Source organism: Vombatus ursinus, unplaced genomic scaffold, assembly GCF_900497805.2.
Source record: "Vombatus ursinus unplaced genomic scaffold, bare-nosed wombat genome assembly UNPS02014817.1, whole genome shotgun sequence".
In the NCBI taxonomy this organism is placed as follows: Eukaryota; Metazoa; Chordata; class Mammalia; order Diprotodontia; family Vombatidae; genus Vombatus; species Vombatus ursinus.
The window spans coordinates 1,073,850-1,096,279 of record NW_020954595.1 but is presented as its reverse complement, the minus strand read 5'-3'; the positions used below and the strand labels follow the sequence as shown (position 1 = coordinate 1,096,279).

The 22,430-nt window shown below is 50.0% G+C and overlaps 2 protein-coding genes across 3 annotated transcripts in view; both read left to right on the top strand.

Annotated features, from left to right (window-relative positions):
- Nucleotides 1–4,780, top strand: part of OXSR1 (oxidative stress responsive kinase 1) — a 98,462-nt gene extending 93,682 nt beyond the window's left edge. The window contains exons 16-18 of one of the 2 annotated variants that reach the window (XM_027835787.1): nt 1,984–2,052; nt 2,710–2,774; nt 3,322–4,780. In XM_027835787.1, coding sequence (XP_027691588.1) covers nt 1,984–2,052; nt 2,710–2,774; nt 3,322–3,396 — 209 coding nt within the window. In that variant the 3' untranslated portion in view covers nt 3,397–4,780. The remainder of the gene's footprint in view (nt 1–1,983; nt 2,053–2,709; nt 2,775–3,321) is intronic. The other variant, XM_027835788.1, reaches the window with a different exon arrangement.
- A 2,465-nt stretch (nt 4,781–7,245) lies between these two features.
- The window catches only part of LOC114023216 (solute carrier family 22 member 13-like), a 22,163-nt gene continuing 6,978 nt past the window's right edge, over nt 7,246–22,430 (top strand). Inside the window, exons 1-3 of the mRNA XM_027835756.1 lie at nt 7,246–7,629; nt 21,329–21,432; nt 21,626–21,780. Coding sequence (XP_027691557.1) covers nt 7,246–7,629; nt 21,329–21,432; nt 21,626–21,780 — 643 coding nt within the window. The remainder of the gene's footprint in view (nt 7,630–21,328; nt 21,433–21,625; nt 21,781–22,430) is intronic.

Below are 22,430 nucleotides of genomic sequence, written 5' to 3'. Positions count from 1 at the left end.
CTCTCTCTCCCTCTCTCTCTCTCTCTCTCTCTCGTTCTTTGGGATCTGGTCCTGTGGCCAGTGCTCCAGATCCAGCTGCCTGCCCTCTCCTCCTTCCCTGCACACACGTAGCACACTTGCTCAAGAGCTTGGCTGAAATCTGAGGGTACTTTGTCTGCAAGCTGGTTCCAAAGGGACACATCTTGTGGGATGGGGTATATTCCTGAGGAGACACGCGCCTCACCTTCTCAGAGCTGAGATAGCCCCATCTACTAGTGTGTCACACTGAAGCTCACTGGTCTGACCCTGTGTTCTGGAGCCGTCCTCCTTCTCCAAGATGTTTCAGAGATCACCAGCAATCACAGCAGCCCACCGCCAGGGTCTGACGTGTGAGGGATGTTTAATCAAAGCTCATCGACCTCACTTGACCGACAGCCGCTGCTTTATGTACTTGAGGATGCAGTTTGGCCTGTTCTGCTGTTCAGCTTGATGCTGCCTGAACGTCTCTTCGCTTATCTGGTGTTTCCCAGATCTGACAAACATTCTTTCTTTATCCTTCCCAGTTCAAAGAGCATTTTCTTTGAAAAGAGAAAACAAACCGGAGTGGAGAAGCTTCTGTGCTCTCGTTGGAGGAGCAGAGGGGCTCCAGGGGGAAGAGCATGGCCTGTGGTCTGAGAGTGGCCCCGGGGGAGCTTGGGGGCTGCGTTCCCCTTCCCTTCTCATCCCCTTTTAGTCCCATCACTCAACTAAACTGGTGTCTCTGGGTCACCCAGGATGGCTCTCCTAATGGCCCTTTCTCTTCCTTACTTCTCTCTGGATTCTGACCCTGTCGCTTCCTCTTCCTGGACAGGCAGTCTTCCCTGGATTTTCATGATTCCATGCTCTCTTGGTTCTCCTTACTGTCTGACCAGGCTTCCTCAGGCTCCTCTGCTTCCACATGGCTATGTCCTAGGCCCTCCCTCCGTAGCCTCTCTCTTCGTGACTCATCGGCTCCCATGGATTCAGTTCTCACCTCCGTCCAGGCAGTTCCACATTTCCATGTCTAGCCCTTATCTGTCTTCTAAGCTATAATTCCATATCACCAGCCTGCTGGATCTTCCCACCTGGCTGCCCCATAGACATTTCAGACTCAGGAAATACAAAGTGGAGATCATTATCTCACCCTCCCCCCCCAAAAAAACCATGACACTCTTGTTCCTAACTTCTCTTTCTCTGTGGAGTTCGCCACCATCTTTGCAGTCATTCAGGTTCCTGACTTCTTTCCCCTTATCCCCCACATCCATTCATTTGCCAAATCCCATTGAACATCTCATCCTTCACCACTTCCCTCTACTCTCAACAACCCCCCAGGTCTAGGCGTCTGTTGACTCTCCCTCCAGCCCACCTTCCACACAGCTACCCAGTTTATATGATGACAATGCAATTGTGACCCTGCCGAGTCAGCCCGGGTGAGCGCTGCCCTGCCTAGGAAGCACCACTGAGTCCCTGTTGCCTCTGGGACCAAGTCTGTGCTCTCTCTTTGGCATGGAAACCCTTCACAGCCTGGAATCAGCCGTCTTCTAGACTGGAAGAGGCACAGAGAGCAGTGCCAGATGGGCCCTGAGGTCCTCACCCAGCTTGTGGGCAGCAGACTCCAGTGACTGACTTGGCCATTCAGAGCCCCCTCTGCTTTGCCATCCTGCCACTCTCTGGAGGCTCCTGGTGGAAGGAGAGGGTCTTGGTGGGCCCCCAGGCTCCATTCGATCGATTGTCCTAGCATCCCCACCGCTGCTCCTCCTTGATCTTTAGAGTTTTCTCCTTTTTAATGACCTGGAATGTGTCTTTCTGACTGGACCTTGTTTTGCCTTTGGAGAACCCGTGGGATGTTCACTCCTTTGGGCTCTTGCTGGGAGCGATGGTCTCATCAGAGCAGCTTGCGCCCTGGCGCTCTGGGCGGGCCGCTCTGCCCCAGAGCCTGTGCTTGGGCAGTCAGCGGAGCACCGTCTCCTCCTCTTGTCTTCACAGATACAGCCGATGGCGTGTCACAGGAACTCATCTCTGCCGGCCTCGTGGATGGCAGAGACCTAGTCATAGGTAACTTTGTCCTGCTCTGCTTGTGTGTGTGCGCATCAGCGTGCGTGCGCGCACACGAGCGTGCACCTGCCTGTGTGTCTGCAAGGAAATAGATAGCTAGCCTGGAAGTCAGCACAGCCTTCATTGGGTGCTTGGGGACAGTCCCAGACAGACCCTCTTACAGCTGTTTATGCTAAGCCATCGTGCTATTAAATGAACACAGCCCTGGGGGCCTATGGGAGACCAGCCTGACCAAACCCTAGCAAAGTCACAGGTGGAAATGAGTTTGGAAGTGTCCGGCCTGTGGTGGAGGAGGCCTGACTGGAAACCCAGATGCCATCAGCATCATGGTTCTGCAAGTGGATCAGGACCAGCAGAGACGCGGCCTAGGGAACGGGAGGGAAGAAGGTGGGGCGGGGGCTCCTCAGGCAGGCCGTCTGCCTGGCAGCGTTGTTCTGGACCAGAGGCTTCTCCAGCCCCCGCCACGAGCACCGTCCGGCTTTTCGGAGGCTGAGACCCCTCCGTGTGACTCAGCACAGCTGGGGTTGCTGCAGCTTTGGTGCCGCTCTGAGAGGGGCGTGAGGAGGGTGGCCTTTGGCTGCTTGACCGAGGCTGGTTCTGGTTTGGTGGGGAGCGTGGAACTGCTTGGCCTAACATTTTTTCTTTGTGTGATTACAGTGGCAGCTAATTTGCAGAAAATTGTGGAAGAACCCCAGTCCAATCGCTCTGTCACTTTCAAGCTGGTATTCCTCCCTCCCTCCCTCCTCCCTTCCTTCTCCGTCCTTTCTTCCTTCCTCCCTTTTCCGTCCCTCCTCTCTCCCTCCTTCCTCCTCCCTCCCTCTCTCTGTATAAAGTTGTCTTGCTTTATAGCGTAGTCCCTGTCGTCCTGCAGCCACCCTCCCTAGCGGGGTTGTGAGAATACTGAGCTCCTGCAGAGGACGGGGTTTCCCTCGTGGAGGCCTCTGCTGCTTCTCCCCAGAGCCCCCTTCCCCAAACCATTTCCCTGCTGCTCTCAGGGAAGAGCACTGAGTGACTCCGCACAGCCCAGTTCCTCGCCTTGGTCTCCTCAGAACTCTCCCCCTCAGGGGCCGTCTTTTCCTGAACACGTGAGCCTTAGGCTCTGCCCCCATCTCTCTTTGAAGGGACAGTTGCATTTGATCCCCTCCCGTTCCCCCAGCAGCCCACACCTTGGCCGAACTTCTCTCCAGGTCTTAGGTTAGTTCTCACTGCTGCCTCGAGTTCGGTGATGGTGCCCCCCAATAGCCAGACTCTCCTCTATTTGGTCCTCAGGCATCTGGCGTTGAAGGTTCAGATATTCCCGACGACAGCAAACTTATAGGATTTGCACAGCTCAGCATCAGCTAAACCTCGGGCGCAGAGGAAGCTTCCCCACGGAGAACCCACTCATCATGTTTCTATCGCTCTGTTGGCCTAAAATTCACTACTGCCAAAGAACCCGGGTCTGCCCTCCCCCTGCCCCGTCAGATCACCACTGTCTGGCATCAGCTCACCAAAGTTGCCGTGACACGCTCCGTTTGTAAGCTGATGACTGCACACGCCGCGCCGGGCCCTGCCTCAGACGCTCGGACGGATGCCCGTGGCTGGGCCTGCCGCTCTCTTCTTGCCTTACTTGACAAATGCCACGGAGCGCGAGGCCCTGTTTCTTCCAGCCCCGTGGGGTGCCCAGCTGGTGTTCCTTGTCATCGGGCACATCCGCACCAGATGAGGGGACTGGCCGCACTATAGCCACGGAAGATTGGTCAGCCGGATGCCAGAGGATTTAACTGCCGGCTCTTTCCTTTGGTCCCAGTGTAACTCCTAGCAGCCAATATAAGGACATCATAAGCACAGTTTCTAATGTCATTGGCCTAAAATGTTCCAGTTTTATTGCTCACATTCTCGAGAATTTTCCCGAGGCTCATCCGCCGCGCCCTCCCAGGTGGCTGCTTCCTGAGGACGCGCCCTGGGCCCCCTGCCCAGCGTCAGCTTGGGTGGGGGAGGTTGGGCAGAGTGGGGAGGACCTCTGGCCCAGTTCCTAGACACCCTCGGGTTACTTTTCCCCAGAGTGATGACAAGCAAGTCATTACTTCTGTCATTGGAAAAGTGGTGATTTTCACCACTTAAATAAAATTAAAAGAAACTTCCCCTTGATCCCAACATCTTTTCTCCTGTGAGTTTGACCCTCTCAGTGGTGAGGGAAAGGGTCTGTGTGGAACAAGGCTGAGGCTTTCACAGCAATAAAGGAGAGTCATGATTCTCAGGCCAGTCTGGCCTGCCTCCAGCCCCCCGCCTGTACCCAGACCCCTCCACCAACTCAGCCTTGCTTTGAGATGTGCCCAGGACAGTGAGGGTTCAGGAGGAGACAGTGTTGGTTTGGATTTCTACAGAAATCATATAAATGAGACACTTGTAATACAATGTGGGAGGAATCTATGGGGTTGGGGTTTTTCTTCTACAATTTCACAGCTGGCCTTCATATCCTGTTATTGGCTGTGGGGGAGTTTTCCCTGCAATCGCTGGCCCACCTTTGCCTTTCCCTGATGTGGAGAGGCTGGGGGGGGCTGCCCTCTGCAGGTGACTAGAGACCATCCTGGTGTTCAGATTACCGAGCCTTCTAATTACCAAGCTGGAGCTCCCTGTGGCCTCTCTGAAGGCTCCCCAGCTCGAATGATTTCTTCCAGCACGTTCCTGTGAGCCTTGGAGTTCCTTTGCCCCCTTTCAGCCTTTGCCAAGTTGGGATGGGGGGTGGGGTGGGGTGGGGAAGGGACAGATCTGATGAGAGTTGGAGACCTCAGCAGCAGTGAAACGGAGGGACCCACGGGGGGGGGGGGGGGGCGGGGGGATCTGGATGAGTTTGAGGTGTGGGGGAGGGCAGAGAGTGAGGTTCTTTGGTCCAAGCATGCAGTTTGGCTTCCAGCAGTCCCATAGTAACCTCCTTCATCGTAAAGCCGGCTGAGTGATGCTTTCTCTCTGGTTAGCTTTCTGTACGGGAGTGTGCTAGGGGAAGGCAGGAGGCCAGCCGGCCCCTGCTCCTGATGCCCTTACATCCCCAGGCGCCTCAAGCTGCTACAGAAATTCCATGTAGTGAGTTGAGAAGGTAGGAAGTGGGCTATTTTTGTCTTATTTTAGAAAATTGATTTTGCCCCACTGAGACCTAGGGAGACAAGCTAGCAAGCCCCAGGACAGTATTATTCTTATTTTTCTTTGGGCGTGCACTCATGCCTCCGTTGATTTGATTGTGTGGTGGTGCTGAGAAACTGTAGGATGGAAACTGCCCAGGAGGACAGTGGCTCCTTCTCCCAGACCCCGGCTGGCTGGGAAGAGCCCTTCTTCGTGGCCTGCGGGGCTCCGGGTGTCAGACCCAAGGTAGCCAGGCTGGGATGGGGGGGCAGCACGAGGGCATTTGCTTCTGTGAGGCCCAGAATAAGTGCCAATGCTAATCATGGGATGGAGGGTTTGTCTAACACGGCTAATGGATTTGTTTGGGGTTTTGTGGTTGTTAACTTCTGAACCCAACTTAGAGCCAGCTCATACTCGTTTAGTCACTCCTCGGAGAACTAGAACAACGCTGTAGGAATACACGGAGGCTCCTCGCACCGTTGTGGACGCTAAACAACAAAAGATGTAAAATATTCAGCCGTTCCCTTTTTTTTTGACTTTGTATCTTACTGCACGTTCCCCTTGTTTTTAATCAATAAAGAACAAATCGTCCGGGGTCATGGCTGGGGCTCTTTCTTGTAGCAGAGCGCTGCTGGAGGCAGGTGGGGAGAGGCCCAGGCTCCAGGTCTGCTTGTGCCGCTTCTCTGGCCTGTGTCCAGCGTGGTGGGGCCGGGGAAGCAGGCCCTCAGACTGGGCTGAAGGTACCAGTTTGTGGTCGCCCCCAGGGACTGATGGGGGGGGGAGGGGGAGGAGGGAGCGGCTCCTTCTGTCCAGAGTTGCCAAGTCAGGTTTGAGGTTTTAGCCAGAGTTCTCTCTTGTTGTGCCCCAAACGAAGGCTACATTGGGAATCAGAGGACCCAAGTTCAAATCTTGTCTGCCAGTTGCTACCTGGGTGGCATTGGCCAAGGAACTGCACCTGTCTGGGCCTCCATTTCCTCATCCGCAGACAGCTAGGGTTGGATTCCTCCTCTGAGGTTCCTTCCTGCTCTCAGTCCAAGATCCCCAGCACCAGTGCCTGGAGGGTCACGGGCCTGAGGAAGCAAGGGGCGCAGAGCTAGTGGGTAGTTTGGGTCCCAGCTCTGCTCCTTTGGGCTCTCTGAGCGTCAGCTTCCTCATCTGTTAGGGAAAGCGTTGGATGGCTCGGTGGCAGCCAGCACAGTGGAGATCCCTTGGGCCTCGGTCTCCTCAGCTGTAACACCCTTCAAGGTCCCTTCCTGCTCCCAGTCTGTGTTCTTAGGCTGCGTCTCTGAGCCGCTTTCTGCCTCTGACGTGCTCTGTTTCTATTCAGTGTGACTTTGGTGTCCATCAGTTCAGCCCAGGGAGGCCCCTGTGCTCCAGACGTGATGAAGGGTTGGAGAGATGTCAGCATCAGGAGCACTAGGCCCTGGATCAGGGTTGAGAGCGCTAAAAGCCTGAACAGCAAGTGGAGTGTGGGTTCAGGATTAATGGGATTATAAATACCGCACCTTGTGTTGGTGAGGCGGATGAGGCTATGGATGGGGGCAGACTTCCTGGTGAAGTGGAGGGCATAGTCTAAAGTTACGCTGGGAGTCCTGAAGGCTTAGGCCACAGTCCCATTGTGCATTCATCCAGACTTTCCTCCAGTCTCTCCAAAAGCCCCTGGGTGTTTTTAGGTAACAAATCCCCTTGTGGCTTCTTGACTGAGGCACCCGTCCCCCAACACTCATCCCACCAGGCCTGTGGTCCCTGCATGTGGGGCTTAATGTGTCTGTGTGTGTGTATCCAGCCCTGGGCTTTCCTACTACCCCACTGCCCCTCCCTTCCAGGCTGTGCTTCGTTGTACCCAGGAATCGCCTCCCTCCTCTCCCCTTAGCTCGACCCCCTTGGCCCTAACCTCTGCCTCTCCCATCACTCTCTCCAGCTCCCATCCCTGGCCACTTCGCTGAGGCCACCCTGGTTTTGTAAGTGGGTGCTGATAAGGCTTAACCTAGGTCAGATTAAACATTAAAGGCATTCACTGTTGCCAATATAACCAGACACTCCTGGGCTGGGCCTCAGAAAAGTCGAGTGGAGCAGAGTGGAGCAGAGCTGACGATGGCTGTTGACTTTGCCCAGGTCCTGGCTGAGATTGGGGGCTTCAGGGCCTTCCAGATCCGGCTCATCATCCTAATGTGCATCCCCAACTTCTTGATAGCCTACTACATGTTTGCCCAGGTCTTCATGGTTTTGGACGAGCCCCACCACTGTGCCCCTGCTCGCTGGGTCCAGAACTATGGGCTGAACCTGACCGCTGAGGAGAGGCTGAATCTCAGTGTGCCTAGGACTGAGACTGGTGATTTTGAGTCCTGCCTCATGTATGCACCACCCCCAGAAGGCTGGAGCCTCGATGACATCTACCAGTACGGCCTCAATGACACGCAGTCTTGCCAGGAGGGCTGGGAGTACCCAGAAAAGAAGCCGCTCTCCCTGGAAAATGAGGTGGAGTCTCCTGCTGTCTGCCCCTCTCTGTCTGATCCTATCTATCTCTACTGCCTGCCTCCCTGGGCTTGAGTCCCGGCCCTGCTGTCTACTGCCTGGTGCCCTTGGGCAGAGCATCCTCTCTGGGTCTACTTTCCTCATCTGTAAAATGGGAGGGGGTTGGACTTATGATCTGGGATCCCTTAGGCACCCTAAATGCTGTGATTCTTGGAGTCTGTTATAGTGGATGTGGAAAGACCTTCCCCTGGATTAATTTGAGTTGGGGGACCCGCCCAAGTCATTGACACCTGTCTCCTGGGCCCTTCCTTAAGGGGAGGGGCCAGCTGTGGGTCTGAAGGCCTAGATCCTTGGGCTTGGGGCCGGTCTGTTTTGGGGCACAGCCCCAGGATCTCCTTTCCCCTGCAGAGGAGCCATCTTACCTTGGGCTCTTCGTCCCAGCCCTTTCCCAAACTCATTGACTAACCTTAGCTTGAGCGCCGCTTGTCCCTCTCCTCCCCTGGCCTGGCATTTTTGTCCTCGGTGGTTGTTCGGTCCTGCTTTTCCGACCATCTTTCCTTGCACTCTGCCCCAGACCAGAGGCAGAAGCTTCCTTTCTGCGGTGACTTTGTGGGCTGCTCCTCAGATCACAGTTAACGCTCAGTTATCTGCATGTACAGCCCCAGAATCGTAGCCTCAGAGGAAGAGAACTTCAGAGATTCTCTAGTCCAGCCCTGATCTCCGGAGCAGAGATGCTACTGCTCTTTACAGGCGTGTCCCGACCCATCCCAATTCCCCCGACTCCTCTTGGCTACCATGCTTGGTTTCCTTTGCTCATGCCTCAAGGCAGTGCAGAGAAGGGGTCCTGGGGCACCAGGAGGTAGAAAGCATTCAGAGATTAAACATTCACTAACCTACATAGGTCTAGGTGATGTTGGTGCTTTCTGTCTGTCTCGAGCCTTTCTCGTGTGTGTCCTGTGTCTCTGGGGAGCGGGAGGCATCTTTTCCTCATTTCTCCGGTACGCTGTAGCCTGGCATGAGGTTAGGCGCACAAGGGTTTGCCATTTGAGTTGTCTTGAATTCTGTGATGGTCAGGACCATAAGCCAGTCCAGCAAGGCAGCCTTAAACTGGTGGTGTCCCAGTGGGGATCCACCTGAAAGGACAAGGCTTCCTGGTAACCCTCAGATCAGAGAAGTAGAGCTGAAAGAACCTTGAGAGTGAGTCCATCTCATCCAAATCCCTCCCAGAGGAGAATAGGGCCATCCAGGTGATGTGACTTACCAAAAAGAGCTGGCATTGACTAGTCATGAATGCTTGGCCATTTCTGGGTTAAACACCCACCTCCTGTCATCTCAGAGGCTTCCCAGGATGGGATGACTCCCATACCACAATGGGTTAAGCCCCCCTGAGTCCCAAATACAGTCTTAGAGGGATGGGAATTAGCAGGTCCCAGGGATGCCTTCTCTCCCCACCCCTGAGGAGTGTGGCTTTTTGTAAATTCCCTAAGCATCTGTGTGCTACGGGGGTCAGCCAGGCATTCAGAAGCTTCTGTAATTAGCCCTCATCCTCTGTCTGGCTGCATCTGCCTCACACTCCCAATTCAGCCCCATTCATATCCCCATCCCTCCTTCTCTCCCTTCCCTTGACGGGATGGTGATCTTTCCACTTGTATAATGGGGCAGCTAGGTGGCTCAGTGGATAGAGCACTTGTACCTGGAGTCAGGAAGGCCTAAGTTCAAACACGGATTCACTGTGACCCTGGAAAAGTCACTTAGCCTCTATTTGTCTCAAGTTCCTCTACTGAGGAACTCTAGAGTTAATAACAGCATTTACCTGGCAGGGTTGTTGGGAGGATCAAATGAGGTAATATTTGTAAAGTATAAGCACTTAGCACAGTCTTTTCCACTCTTAGTAGATGAGAATGTTCATGTGGTAGAGGAGACCCAGCTCAAGGTCCCAATCACGCCTCATTCTTAGTTTTTAATTTGCAAATACCAGAGAACCATGCTGCACTCACTATTGGAGCTAGAAAGTCCTCCGAGGCCACCTTGGAGGGTGCCTGCTCTCTGTCTGAGACAAGCTGCCGTCTGGTGGTTCCCCGGAGGACCTAGATTCAGATGCCAGCCCTGACTCTGGTCACCTGTGTGACCTTGGACTGGTCATTTTATTTCTCTGGGCTTGTTCTTAATCTGGAAAAGGAAGGGGTTAGACTAGACAGTCTCCCAGGCCCTGCCAGTGCTGGAGTGAGGATCCTGGCCTCTAGAGTCAATGGTTCCTCTTTGGGGAGAAGAATGATTATTAGAAGTTCTTTTCCCCCTGATTTAATACAGATCTGCCCTCCAGTGGTCCCAGAAGAGCTAGCTTTTTCAATTGCTAGTATTCCAACTACTAAAATATGGCCAAAGGCATCCAGGATACAAAAGAGGCTAAGACCCCTGCAGGAAGACCAAAGGGCAGATGCATCTGGGGCGGCTGCTATGGAGACCTGGGAATGTAAAGCTTATCGTTCATTGTACCCAGCTAAACTCGGGAGGAGGGGGAACCAGGGATTCTGCTCAAATAGAGAAAACAAAACCAGGTCAAGACTTAGCTGATGAGGAAGCCGGACAAGATTGGGGGGAAACTCTCAGCAGGATTTCTCACATAAATATGGTTTCATCCATTCAGTAAACATTTCTTAAGCACCTGCTGTGTGCCAGGCATAGTCTTTAAAGGGTGATTACATCACCCCAGAACTCTTTGCTCTCCCTGCTTCACCAAGAGGTGAGGAGACCCAAGCGAGCACAGCAGAAGAGGGTGGAGCCCTGTCCGGGCTGAAACATGGAAAGCACCGGGAGCATGATCTGCCTTGGTAGAGACTGGGGTCAGATGCATAAAGCTGGGTGTTACTGTATAGAGATAACAAGTGAACTCTTGGGCGCTGATGTGAAGCTCTCACAGAAAGAAGGACCAAGGACAGAGTCTTTGGGAACGTGGTTGGGGATGAGACCTGAAAGAATGGCCAGACGAGTCGGAGAAAAAAAGAGCAAATTCCACTTACTTTCTGTGTGCCCTTGGACAGATCAGCCTCCCTGAGCCTCAGTGTCCTCCTCTGTAAAATGAGGGTGGAAGGGACACAGGCATGTTTGGGGGCAGCAGGGAAGACCATAGATAGGGAGAATCATAATTGGTGGTGTAAGCCACTACAAGAGATGGGGAGCGTGGGGTCAGGGGCACAAGGTGAGGGCTTGATCTTAACAAGAAGAGTTAACTCTTCATCAGGGGCCGGAATGAGGGAGGAAAGAACAGGGAATGATTTCAGGGGGATTTCTTGACTCTGGAGTGAGGATCCTGGCCTATAGATTGGAACTCGAGAGAATCTACAGGCATCTCTCCAGCTATTTAAAAAAACCTCAAACTGAGGTCCACAAAACCAGGAGAAACCTCCACATGCTGACCTTTGGGGATTTCTTCACTTCACGGGACCTTGGTCAGTGTCAACTCACAAGTATTTAAGTGTCTACTGTGCGCAAAAAAAGATCCCTACCCTCAGAGAAGCTCCCAGTCTAAGAGGTCTGCTCTTGGTGACACAAGGTGTATATATGCAGGGTAAATTGGTGGATACAAATATTAGGCAGGAGCAAGCTGTTTGGGAGGGAAAGGGAGAAGGAAATGCTCGGTCTCAGCAATAAAGCCCATTGGGGGGTGCCAGTCTGGTGACCATACAGTGTTGCTTTGTAACATTTTGTTGGTTGTAACTGTGACATTTGGGGAGACCATGTAAATGTGTCTTAAGGTATGGCTAGTTCTAATGGAGGGGCTCTAAATGCCTGCTGGTGCACACTTGCCTCATGTGGAAACCCTCATTCTTAGTACCTCTAAGTACACCCCCATCCTTCCTCACCTCTGCATCTTGAACTCCCTGGTCTCAGTTCAAACACCACCACCTGCACAAGACTCTCCCCATCCCTGCCATTACCTTCTCTTGTTTTACACACATTTTATATGCTTATGTGTTCCCATTGTCTCCCAGCCTACAGAATGTCGGCCCTAAACATCAGGGACCATTTCATTTTCATCTCCCCAGCCCCTAGCTGCACACCTGGCACAAAGGTAGCAATTGATAAGGCTTGTTGATTCATTAACCTGGGCTTTGGTGTCAAGGATCCCACAACCTCGTGGGAAAGGCAGGACACACCGAATGAGCAAATGATGCCACAGGGCAGTGATGTATGACCAAAGACTGGAATGGGAGATTGACATCAGTGCCCCAGACAGAGATGGGAGAGTCATGGGGGACAAGAGCTGTGGGCTTGATCATCTACCTTGATGCTCTCCTTTTACAGATGGGGAAATGGAGGTCTAGAAAAGGAAAGTGTCTTGTAAATAATATGTACCCAAATTTTAATTGGATTGGCCAAGGTCACACAGCTAGTCAGTCACCGAGCCAGAACTGTTGAGCACAAGTCATGTACTTTGCTATTTCTTCACCATGCAATAGCCTTGGAAGGCTTCATGGGGGCAGTGGGACTTGGGCAAAGCCTTCAGGGCCAGAATGGGTAGAGGAAAAGAGGGAACAGCATGGGCATCCAATTTGCTTTCTCCTCATTAGCAGCTGCGCCCTGCTCTCTGGGATTTGTTGAGTAAAAGAAGTTGGAGATGCTTAACCCTTTCCTCTTCTTCAGTTATATGAGCATGAGCTCATTTCCCAGACACACTGTCCTCGCCTTTCCCTGTATCTCCCTATCCACAGAATCACAGAATCTTAGAGCTACAAGGGAACCCAAAGGCCATATAGCCAATGAAAGGGATCTTCATTATAGCATGCCCAATAAGTGGTCTCCCATTGGTGCCAACACAATCTTGCCAACTGGTCCCACAACCATGCCCCCATCTTTAATCTTCAGCCTCCTCTGTTACCTATAATTACTCTTCCCTCATCCTCAGAAACTTTCACTTGACCCCACTATCCCCTTAACCTATATCATCCTTCATCTTTCTCTCCCTTTCTCAGCTAAACTCGTTGAAAAAGTTGTTTACACTCATTGCCATCTTTTCCTCATTTCACATTTGCTTTTTGAACCCTAGAAATCTAGAGTTAGATCTCTTCATTCAACTCTTCTCTGAAAAGTTACCAGTGATCTCTTAATTGACAAATCTAATGGTCTTTTCTCAGTCCTCATCCTTCCTGACTACAGCATTCAGCACTGTTGACTGCACCATCATCAACCTGGCTCCTTTCCCAGTTCCATCAGATTCAGGGACTGCCTGCTGATCCCTTCCCCCAGGGGATAAAGGTTGGGTTGTTCTGGGTGCACTCTGCCACCACCACCTTGGATAAACAAGGTATAGCGGTTTCTTGGTGTGGTCAAGAGGATTACACAGTACAGAGGTGACAGATGAAAGCCTCTCAGACACATCCTACTGAACAGGGTTTTTGGCCAAGGATTCACTAGGATCAGAGGATCCCATTGGCCTTGTTTGTTAATTTCCCCAACATTAGTTTTCCATTAACCCTCTGTGGCTTTGATCCACTTCCAGTGACTTTGTAGCAAAACCACTGAGGCTAGATGACTTCTTGGCTGCCATGCTCCCTGTCAGTGATGGGGCTGAAGTGCACTGATGGATGAACAGGTGACCACATGGCCTAGAGTCTGGCATGAGACCAGAAGAGATCAAAGGAAAGAAATGCCCCATGGCGAGATCCTGGGGAAGGAGAGATTAGTGGCATCCAACAGAAATGAAAAGGCCAGTGAATGTTTAGAACCAGAAGGGATGAGGAGAAGGAGGGGGAGGCTACCAAGCCATCTGAAGTGGGCCAGGTAAGTGATCAAGGGAACCCAACAGAATGGATAGGCTTATTCTGAGACCAAAGGAGTGCCAGAAAAGCCCAGCTTAGGCCCACCGGAGAAGGAGAAATCAGGCAAAGGTTCTTTCAGCAAACTCGAGAGTTCTAGACTGAGTTGGCTGACCAGGGGAGCTAAGCCAGAGGCCCAGATCCCAAGAATATCTAAGTGAGCTTCATTTCCTGAGCCAAGCAAAGTTTTGTGTGTTTTGAGTTTAAAATGAGTTACTGAATAAGATCTATTTAGAGTTGTAGGGAGCTTGAGAGACTGTCTTGTCCAGGCCCCTCATTTTGCAGATGGGGAAACCAGGACCCAAGGAGGTTGAGTGACTTGCCCAAGGTCACACAGATAGTAGAACCCAAAGATAATAGCATTTGAACCCATGTCTTCTGATTCTAGTTCTTAAGTCCAAAATTAAAAAAATATATATATATATCATATTAGTGCAGGCTCTGGGCTACTTCTCTTGGTTCATGGAGTAGCAGAGTGACTACTACTTCTATTCTTAGAATTCTAGGAGTAACCCTGAAATTTTAGGAGGGAGGGTGTTTCCTAATCCTATGGTTTATGAGCCCTTACCGATGGGCTCCCTAGTTTCACTTAAACAGTTAACATCTCACCAATATCAGTTAACCAATTACCATCAAATAGCATTTATAAAAGGATATATACTGAGAAGATATAGCAAGGACCAAAGTAGAATGACATCCCCTCCACACACCCACCCAGTCTCTGGGGAGAGTAGACTCAAGGTGGTTTTGCTGCAGAACATAGCTATTGGAAGGAGGTGGCCCTGGGAGTCCTTTTCTCCCTTTTGTGAAGTCACCACCCAGCTCACTTCTAGATAAGTTGGCTTCCTCTCTGGGATGGGCCAAACAGGTTGGTCTTTATTGGACCTGGATGCTGTAGCCACCATGTCTGGAACTCCAATTGTCAGTGGGCCTCAGATGACTTGGATGGGTATTCAAGTGATTGTCTGGGCACTCTCACTGATAGATACCTATTCACCTAGCACAACAGAAACAGGAAAAATAGAGGCTCTATGAAGTCATGGACAAATGGTGGCCAGGCAGAGGAGGCATTTCCCTGTTAAGTAGCTCACAGCAGTTCTTGCCTGGCGAACAGGGAAAAGAGTGAGAGAGTGCTTGCTTGGGAAAAGAGTAATGAGATGGCCCTCTCAGACCTTTTGGAGGCACTCCGTTGTGCCTTATCAGTGCTTTAAAAGGCTTTTCGTCACCACAAAGTAAGCCGAGAGGAAAACTGCTCCTGTTCTGAAGCAGGGAGGGGACAGGAAGTTCCCCGCTATTATGCATGCCCAGAAGCAAGCTCACCAGGCTGCCACATAGGTTAGCCTCAGGCAGTTACCCAGTCCTCCTATGATCTCTTCTTTTCTTTTTTTGGTGGCAATGGGGGTTAAGTGACTTGCCCAGGGTCACACAGCTAACTAGTGTCTGAGAGTCAAATTTGAACTTAGGTCCTCTTGACTCCACGGTCAGTGCTCTATCCACTGCACCACCTAGCTGCCCCATTCCTATGATCTTTTAAAGTGATTTGTAAAGCTTTTTTTTTTTTGAAGATCAATTTTGTCAAAAGACAATCAAGATAAATCAGTCATCATATTTCTCATACCTTCACATTCATGGCCAAGACCATATGTATTCCTCCACATCTTCCACTGAGAGTATGACCAGAAGCCCCAAGGTGCCATGATGGAGTAGCGATCTTTGTTCCAGCACACTAAGGAGAGGGATCCAGTGGGATCATAGGATAGATCTGGAGCTGAAAGGGACCTAAGAGGCCATTTAATCCCCCCCCATCTTAGAGAGCAGGAAACTGATCCAGAGATCTTGCTCAAGGTCGTACAAGTCCCATGTCTCCAAGATCTGTGCCCCTCCTCCCAATAGAATGTAAGCTCCTTCGGGGTAGACTGCATTTTTTAAAAAATATGTCCTTGGATCTCACTACCTAGGACAGCACCCAGAACAACACTGAGGAGATTGAGAGATGGGCTCCTAACCTTAGAGCCTCAAGGTATTTTCAAGGGCATCTAATGCAACTTCCTCATGAGTGATAGAACCAGAATCTGAACCCAGGTCCTCTGACTCCCAGTCCAAGGCAGCTTAGGTGCCACGGCAGAGAGAGCACTGGCCTTGGAAGCAGGAAGATCTGAGTTGGAATCCAGCCTCAGAAACTTACACCTGGGCAGGTCATTTCATCATTGCCTGCCTCAGTTTCCTCAACTTTAAAATGGGGATAATAATAGCACCTGTCTCCCAGGGTTGTTGTAAAGCTCAGATGAGACAATCTTTGTAAAGTGCCTGGCACATAGTAGGTGCTCAATAAATGCTTACTTCTTTCTTTCCTTCCTCTTTCCAATGGACCACACCACCCTGCCTCTCCCCAGTTTCTGCTCACTTGTCCAGGGGGGTGGTTTGCCCACTGTCACAATTGCTTTTTCCTAGCTTAAAAAGTTCTTTGCTCTCCTGGAACCATAAATCCTCACTCTGAGTGTCGCCAGCCTTATTTGGGGACCAGCTTAGCTGATGTCAGGAGCCAATACCATGGAAAGAGCCCTACATTTGGTCTGGGAGATCTAGTTCAAATTCTGCCTGGCAACTAACTAACTTTGTAATTTTGGGCAGGTCACTTCTCATTTCTGGGGTTCCGTTCCTTTATTTAGAAAATGAAGCAGTTAGGGTGGACAAGGGGAGCTATGATTTGTGGGCAACTGGGTGGTCCAGTGTATAATGTCAGGCCTGGAGTCAAGAAGATCTGAGTTCAAATGTGACCTCAGACACTTTCTAGCTGTGACCCTGGGCAAATCACTTAACTTGTCTGCCTCAGTTTCCTCATGTGTATAATGGTGACAATTAGCGCCTACCTTCAGGGTTGCAAGGATCAAATGAAACTATCAAGTGCTTAGAGTAGTGTCTGGCACATAGTAAGAGCTATATAAATTTTAGCTATTATTTTATTTATTACTATGAGATCTCTTATAGCTCTGATGTTCTGTGGTTTTTATGATTTTGGAAGACAAGGTGGTTGCTCCTTTTTGGGAGGTTCACTAAGTGCAAGGAGGAAGAAGTGTACATGTGAGGCTGGTGAGAGGACCCCGGCCCCTCAGACACTGATGACTAAGTCATTGGGAAGTCCTTGCTCCATGTAGCCTTCACTTGGCCATCAAACCCATCTTCCTAAAACACAAGTCCAACCATATTGCACCACTCCACTCATTCATTCAACGCCAGAGGCTCCTTATTGCCTCCATGATCACATATAAAACTCTGGTTGGCATTCAAAGCCCTTTGTAACAGGGCCCCCTCCTCCCTTTCTAGCCTTCTTCTATCTCCCCTTCCCCTTCCCTCATGGAGTCTGTGATACAGCAACACTGGCCTCCTCCTCATTTCTCAATACAACACTCCATATCCTGACTCCAGGAATTTTCACTGGTTGTCTCTCATGCCTGGAATCCTCTCCCTCCTCGCTCATCTCCTGGCTTCCCTGGCCGCTTGTGGGGCTTGGTTCCAACTCCACCTTCTCCAGCAGTGGTGTTCAACTCAGCTAGAAACCAGGGCCACTAAATCATGCATGAGGATCCCTATGAGTCTAGAAAACCGCATGTTATCTATAACCACACGTTTTCTGCATTTTGTTGCATTTTTTCTTTATTTCCCAATTAATTTTATTCTGATTTGGGCTAGTCTCAGGAGTGTTATGGGCTGCATACGGCCCAGCGGCCACATTGTTGACATCCTTGTTCTACAAGAAGCCTTCCTGGTTCCCCTTAACTCTGGTATCTTGTCTCTGTGGATTATTTCCATCTGTCCTATCTATATCTTGTTTTTACGTAGTTTGCATGTTGTCTTCTCCATTAGAATGGGAGTTCCTTGAGGGCAGGGAATGTCTTTTGCCTTTCTTTGTATCCTCCAATGTTTAGCCCAGTGCCTGGCACACAGTAAGCCCTTAATAAATGCTTACTGTCTTGGTGACTAGCCGATGAGCCCTGAGCCTTAATACAGCCTCGTGGGGATGTTTTCCCTTTGCACCTTGACATTTACTTTCAGCAAAGCGATAGATGCTTGTCACTTATCATAACAAGAGCACGAAGTTGCTGATAAAGCCCTGTCTGGAAGAAAGCAGATAGTGCTGGAGAAAACAGTCACTTTCAGCTCCTCCACATAGCATAGCAGGAAGCAGGATGAAACCCAGGCTGTGGCCAAGCTGTTAGCCCCAGGACCAAGCAGGGAGGCAAAGCCCAGCCTCTGCCAGATCTCCAAAGTCCAGATTATTCCTGTTCCAGGCCTCCCTGTTCTAGTGCCCTTAGAAAATCATGGATCTCAGAGGCCGTCAAAGCCAACCTCATTTTACAGAGGAGGAAACTGAGGCACAGGGCGATTAAGTGATTTCCCAAGATTCCATGGACAGTGTCATGGGCTCATAAGTCTAGAGCCACAAGGGGTTTTTAGAGGTCATTGATTCCAGTTTGCTCATTCCCATGTTCTATCTGTCTCCCCAGCAGACAGTTTAAGCATTTAAAGTCAAAAGACCTGAATTCCAATACTCTCACTCTTACTACTTGTGTGACCTTGGGTAATCAACTAATGAACAAGTATTCACTAAGTGCCCATGTGATAGGTGGATCACTTCCATTTCCTTGGACCTCAGTTTCCCCATCTGTAAAAATGAGGAATTTGGATTAAATGGCCTGGAAGTCTCTTCCAGTTCCAGATCTGTCATTCTGGGGGTTCTGCAAGTCTCCTCTATCTCTGACAACTCCTCAGCCTCCTTTTCTGTTTGCCATAATGACCCTTAAAGACAGGTGTCCCCAGGACACCCCAGGAGGCTGGATTTGACCCTCATCTCTTCTTTTCTCTCTCCACACTCCTTGTGATTTCATCGGCTTCCTCATATTCCGTTATCCCCATGGCTTAGGCCCAGCGTGGATGATTCCTAAAACTCTACATAAGTTGGGGGGGAGGTTAGGCTGTTTTGTGTTGCTCATGTAGGTTATGTGTGTCCACATGGATCTGTCTAGACGTAGCTCACAGGGACGGAAGAATGAGCATCTCTTCTCCTCCCCGACCCTTCTCCAAGGGAGACTTTCATTCCTGCCAGGAGGTTGGAGCCAGAAGCTGGTCACTCTGCTCTCCTCAGAGAGAGAGAGAAGGTACTGAGCTTGAATTAGATCTGTCTGCCCCCTTAAATATTATTAGTCTAGGGGAAAGAATTTTTAGATTCAACCTGCATTCCTGATCACCATCCCTTAATGGGAAAGGAGGACCCCAAGCTAGATTCCCTTCCCACTAAATGCTAGCTCCACAATAAACACACAGAGCAAATAAACTCTTTTATCCAAGTTGACAGCAAAACTGAAATCAGAGAAAGTATGCATAGGGGAATATATCCCAGACAATATTAAGTGAATGGACTCTCCGATTGGGAATGAGGTTACAGCTCAGCTGAGAAAGGGAGTCCCAGACCTCACCAGACGGGGAAACTCCCCCAAAGCCTCTAGTGTAGGAAACTGGGGCTAGGGACATGGTCCAGGTGCCAGCTCTCATGTCGATTTCTTCCCAGAGTCATATTTGTCTTTTCAGGGAGCTGAAGGGAGTCTGCAACCACATGTCTTCTCTCTTGAAGCCGGAAGCGGGAAGATCCCTAGTCTCTCTAACTCTTGAAACTCTGCACCTCAGAAAAGCTGGGAACATTGAATTATCAATCTTCACCAATAAGGAGAGTCTTCCAGCCTAGGGTTACAGATAGATCTAGTTCCTATCTCTCTCCTGGAAGCCGATCCTACATTGGGAGCTGTCTGCCAGACACCTCCGCCTAGCTGGCCTATTAGCTTCTCAGACTCAGTTTTGTTTTTTGTTTTTTGTTTTTTGTTTTAAACAGAACTCATTGCTCCCCACAAGCCGCCCTATGCTTTCTGAACAACTCCTGTTTCTGTTGAGGGCACCACCTCACCATTCTACCAGTTCCCTGATTCCATATTCTGGAAATTAGAGTTAACTCCTTCCCCTCTCCCAATATGTTCAGTCACGGGCCCATCAATCAATTAATTAGTCTGCATATTAAGTCCTGTTGGTTAGATCTCCACAATCACTCTTACATCTTTCCTTTTCTCTCTACTATCTTAGTGATTCAGGCTGTCATCACCTTTTGCCTGGACTGTGATAAGGACCTTCTGATTGGTCTCTGGACTTCTAGGCTGTCCCTTCTCCAATCCATTTTCTTCGTAGCTACCAAAATAATTTCCTGACAACGTTGCACCCCACATTCCTGCCCCCAAACCTTCCAAGGCTCTCTAGAATAAAATACTAATTCCACAATTGTTTCTCTCACTTGACCTCCCGTTTCCACCTCCATACCTTTTCTCATGCAGCCCCATTTCTAGAATACATTTCCCCATCAATTCTACATCTCTAGATCATCATCCTTCAGTGCCCAAGTGGCATCTCCTTCATGAAGCCTTTTCGTAGTTCCCCAGTTATTAACGATCTCTCTGTTCTCAAGTCACTTCCTGTTTACTCATCTATGTAGATGTTGTATTTCTCTCCCCAGTAGAGGGCACGCTCTTTGTAGACAGGGATTGTTCCGTTTTTGTCTGTGACTAGCAAAGTAGCCAGCAAGTAGTAAGCGCTTCATTTGTGTTTGTAGAATTGAGTAGAATTGAAGGATGGAAGTTATCCAAAAATCAAATGGTAGTGAGTTCCCGTATCACTGGACAGCTCCAAAACAGAAAGGCTAGATACCACTTGTTTGGAGTGCGATACAAGGATTTCCTGCTGGGATAAGTGTTGAAGCGAATGACTTTTGAGCTCTCCTATTCTTCAGAGCAAGAGAGGCGAGGAGCCCAGGATGAGGGGCATAGGAATAGAAGCCGTACAGAAAGACTTGGAGTGGCACAAGTGAAAGGGCAATGGACCTGGCTTCGAATTCTGATCCTGCCACTTGCTGTCTGTATGGGTCACTTAACCTCAACGGAACTCGGTTCCCTCATCCGTAACATCAAGGGGTTGGACCAGATGATCTAGGTCCCTTCTAGCTCTGCGGAAGCTAGGTAGCCCAGGATAGAGCACTGGGTCTGGAGTCAGGTGGAGCTGAGTTTGAATCTAGCTTCAGACACTTAGTAGCTATGTGACCCTGGGTAAGTCACTTCACTCCTGTGCCTCAGTTTCCTCTGTTGTAAAATGAGAAGAATAATAGCACCTTGTTGTGAAGATCAAATAAAATAATATTTGTTAAGTATTTAGTGCAGTGCCTGGCACATAGCAGATATTAAACAGATGCTTGTTTCTCTTCTAAATCTATGAATTGTGGCAAAATGAATTCCACAGAGCCAAGAAAATTATAAACACAATGACTAATACGATGTAAGTTGAAAGAACAAGAAAATAAACCAAAGCTGAATGTCATCTGATCCTAATTAATCTCCGAGCTTGGTGTATAGGAGGAGATGAGCCGTTCACCCTTGCCTTTCCGGTAGAGTTGGAGACCCTGCAAATACTGTCAGACTCTGTTGTTATTTAGGTGAATTTTGCCAAACATCCCCCTGCGCCCCACCACACGTGCTTTCTTTTTCATCCTTTAGTACAGGGGAAATCCTCACTGGGTGGGGGAATGGGAAGATCTTTAAAAAGAAAATGCAGAGACAGAAGAGCCATCTGGTTTTAAAAGGATGACGCACCAAGATGTAGCCCGGGAAGCTCTCCCTCCGCACCATTCATTCACTTCACGCTACTTACAAACGGCCCCCACCCCAGGGGACTTCAGCCTCGAGGTTGGGGGAAAGGCAGCGCAAAAGGAGACGTCAGCGAGCTCTGCAGGCTACTTATTTCATCTGCCTACCTAGTGGGCTGCAAGCACCTACAGAAATCTCCTTTGCTCCCTTCAGTTTGACCTGGTCTGTGAGCGGAAGCATGAAAAGGAGACCTCCCAGTCTGTGTACATGGCTGGCCTTCTCGTGGGGGCGATGATCTTTGGGCCTCTCTGTGACAGGTAAGAAGTCTCTTTCTCTCACCTGTCAGGAAGCTGCCTGCTTCCTTCCTTGGTCATTCCCCACCCTGGGAAAGCCCAAGATTAGCATCGCTCCCTTGGGAGGGCCTCCTCAGGGCCGGTGTCAGATCTTCCTCAGAGTGGAGGCTCCCCCAGGCTCACACCCGCGCCTGCCCTGTCTCTGTTGCCCCCCCAGGATTGGCCGCAGGCCCACCATGCTGATCTTGTTGCTTCTCGTCGCTGTGTTTGGCATCGGCACGGCCTTCGTCCCTGACTTCTACCTCTACATGATTTTCCGGTTTGCCGTGGCCACGGCAGTGGCCGGCTTTACCTTCAGCAACGTCACGTTGAGTGAGTGTCCTAGGCAGGTCCCCAGCACATGTGAGAGATCCACCTAATATTTATCTTTTGCTTGGCAACGGAGGTACGTAGGAAAGCACACTCAGAAATGCTCACCCCTCTGATAGCCCACTCTCTCCAGGAAACCCTCCAGACCGTGGGTTTCTTTCCGCAGTACCCTAAGTATCATTTATTTCTATGACATAGGCAAGGAGAAGAATGCCACATACAGAACTGGGGCTCAGGAAACCTTTGCTCTTGTCACGACCCTGTTCTAGCTGTGTGGCCCTGGGAGAATCGTGACAGTCCTGAAGCCTCAGTTTACTTATCTGTAAAACAAGGAAAATTATACCTATTGTGCCTTCCTCCCAAGACTGTTCTGAGAACCAGTTAACAAGTCAATCAATAAGCATTGACTAAGCACTTACTATGTGTCAGGCACTATGCCTATAGGGTGCAAAGAAAGGCAAGAACAGGCCCTACCCTCAAGGAACATCCATTCCATTAGTATAAGCAACAGGCCAATAATTGTGGTGAATATGTAAGGTAGATAGATAGATAGATAGAAAGAAAATATATGTGTACATAATGTGTATACTGTGTATACATGTAAGGTAGATAGATAGATAGATAGATAGATAGATAGATAGAAAGAAAATATA